We start from the raw sequence: 1,571 nt of genomic DNA on the forward strand, positions 1-1,571 counted from the left end.
GGCGAGTACTGGAAAAAGTGGTATCGGTGCATCCCTACTTTTAATATATTTTCTTTCTAATATACATGTCTTTCTCTGTGTAATATTTGTTTAGGACCCTTTAACCATCAGATTGCTGTGTATTGTCACCAGATTGATGCCATAATAAAGCAATAAGCTCCAAGAAGCCGTGGTTTAACAATGCCCCTTAGCTGTTATAAATTCACTGTAAACCATGGCTTCACGGGGATTATTGCTTTTATAAAACGGTTATTCCATATACGTAGTAAGGTTTCACAGAATAAAGCAGAGCAAATAAAGTGTAATGATATTAATAAAAACAGTATTCTTCCACCAAACAATGTAGTTCCTCTGAAACAGTTGTGGTTGCAACAAAGTGGTTGCTGTGCAGCACACAAACGTAAACAAAGGTGTATGTTACTTACTAATTTACAACAGCTTCGAACATGGCTCAACCAATCAGAATCAAGGACCGGAACTCTCCATTTTATAATGCCATTTTTCTAGCTAAAATCCCAAATGCACCTTTAACCTGTGTTATTACAGACTAATAATTTGTTTAATCCTGTTTTGATGTGACAGGACGAGCAGAAAGAGCTAGACGAGATCATAGCCAAGAGACAGAAGAGAGGCAAGAATGAAGAAGAGGCTCCAGCGGAGGAGAAGACCGTCCTGCACCGTACGACACACAACCTCAACAACAACATACGTGCAGCTAAATGTGTCTTCGGTCTGCTGTTGAACCGCTTTCTCTCCCTACCTGCAGTTAAAGATGCATATGATTATCAGGGCCGCTCGTACCTGCACGTTCCTCAGGACGTGGGCATCAACCTGCGCTCAGCAGACGTCCCGGAGAAATGCTACCTGCCCAAAAAACAGCTGCACGTTTGGACCGGACACACCAAGGTAGGGCCTTGTTTTAATGGTTAAATTAAATATTAGTAATCAAAATGCAATTAAATGAAACTATGAAACATACACAATTGAACCACAATTTATGAACAAAAAAAAATTTTTTAGGGCCTATGAAGTCCATTTCATTTTTTCACAAATTTTCACAAAACCTTTTTATTTTTCCGTTAAATTAATTCCATTTTAATTAATGAAACATACAGAACTAAAATCGATTTAGAAACATCCTTTTTATTTTTCTGAAAATTTGTTTGCCGTTTATATTTTTCTGAATTCTGTTTAATGGTTAAATAGAATTTTAGTAATCAAAATTTAATAAACCGAAATCATGAAACGTACACAAACGACAATTTATTAACAAAAATTAAATTTTTAGGGCCCTATGAAATCCACTTTATATTTTCTCAAATTCCTTTTATTTTTCTGAATTTTTGTGTTTTCGGTTTTGATTTTTCTGGATTCAGTTTTAATGGTTAAATAAAATTTTAATCAAAATTTAGTAATCACACGATTAAACAATTTTATTGCCTTACAAAATCCATTTTATTTTATTTTCTTAAATAACTTTTTATTTTTATTTTTTTTATTTCATGTTTCTGTTGAGTTCTGTTTTGTTGTAATTCTGTCTGGATTCTGTTTTTATGGTTGTTAAATTTTAG

General features: G+C 33.8%; 1 protein-coding gene across 1 annotated transcript in view; it reads left to right on the top strand.

Annotated features, from left to right (window-relative positions):
• LOC107667836 (pre-mRNA-processing factor 17-like) overlaps positions 1 to 906 on the top strand; it is a gene marked incomplete at its 3' end in the record, with an annotated part of 26,209 nt that extends 25,303 nt beyond the window's left edge. The window contains exons 6-7 of the mRNA XM_016459556.1: positions 583 to 679; positions 767 to 906. Coding sequence (XP_016315042.1) covers positions 583 to 679; positions 767 to 906 — 237 coding nt within the window. The remainder of the gene's footprint in view (positions 1 to 582; positions 680 to 766) is intronic.
• Between the last annotated feature and the right edge of the window lie 665 nt (positions 907 to 1,571).

The sequence above is a fragment of the Sinocyclocheilus anshuiensis genome, unplaced genomic scaffold, assembly GCF_001515605.1.
Source record: "Sinocyclocheilus anshuiensis isolate Anshui unplaced genomic scaffold, SAMN03320099.WGS_v1.1 scaffold2417, whole genome shotgun sequence".
In the NCBI taxonomy this organism is placed as follows: domain Eukaryota; kingdom Metazoa; phylum Chordata; class Actinopteri; order Cypriniformes; family Cyprinidae; genus Sinocyclocheilus; species Sinocyclocheilus anshuiensis.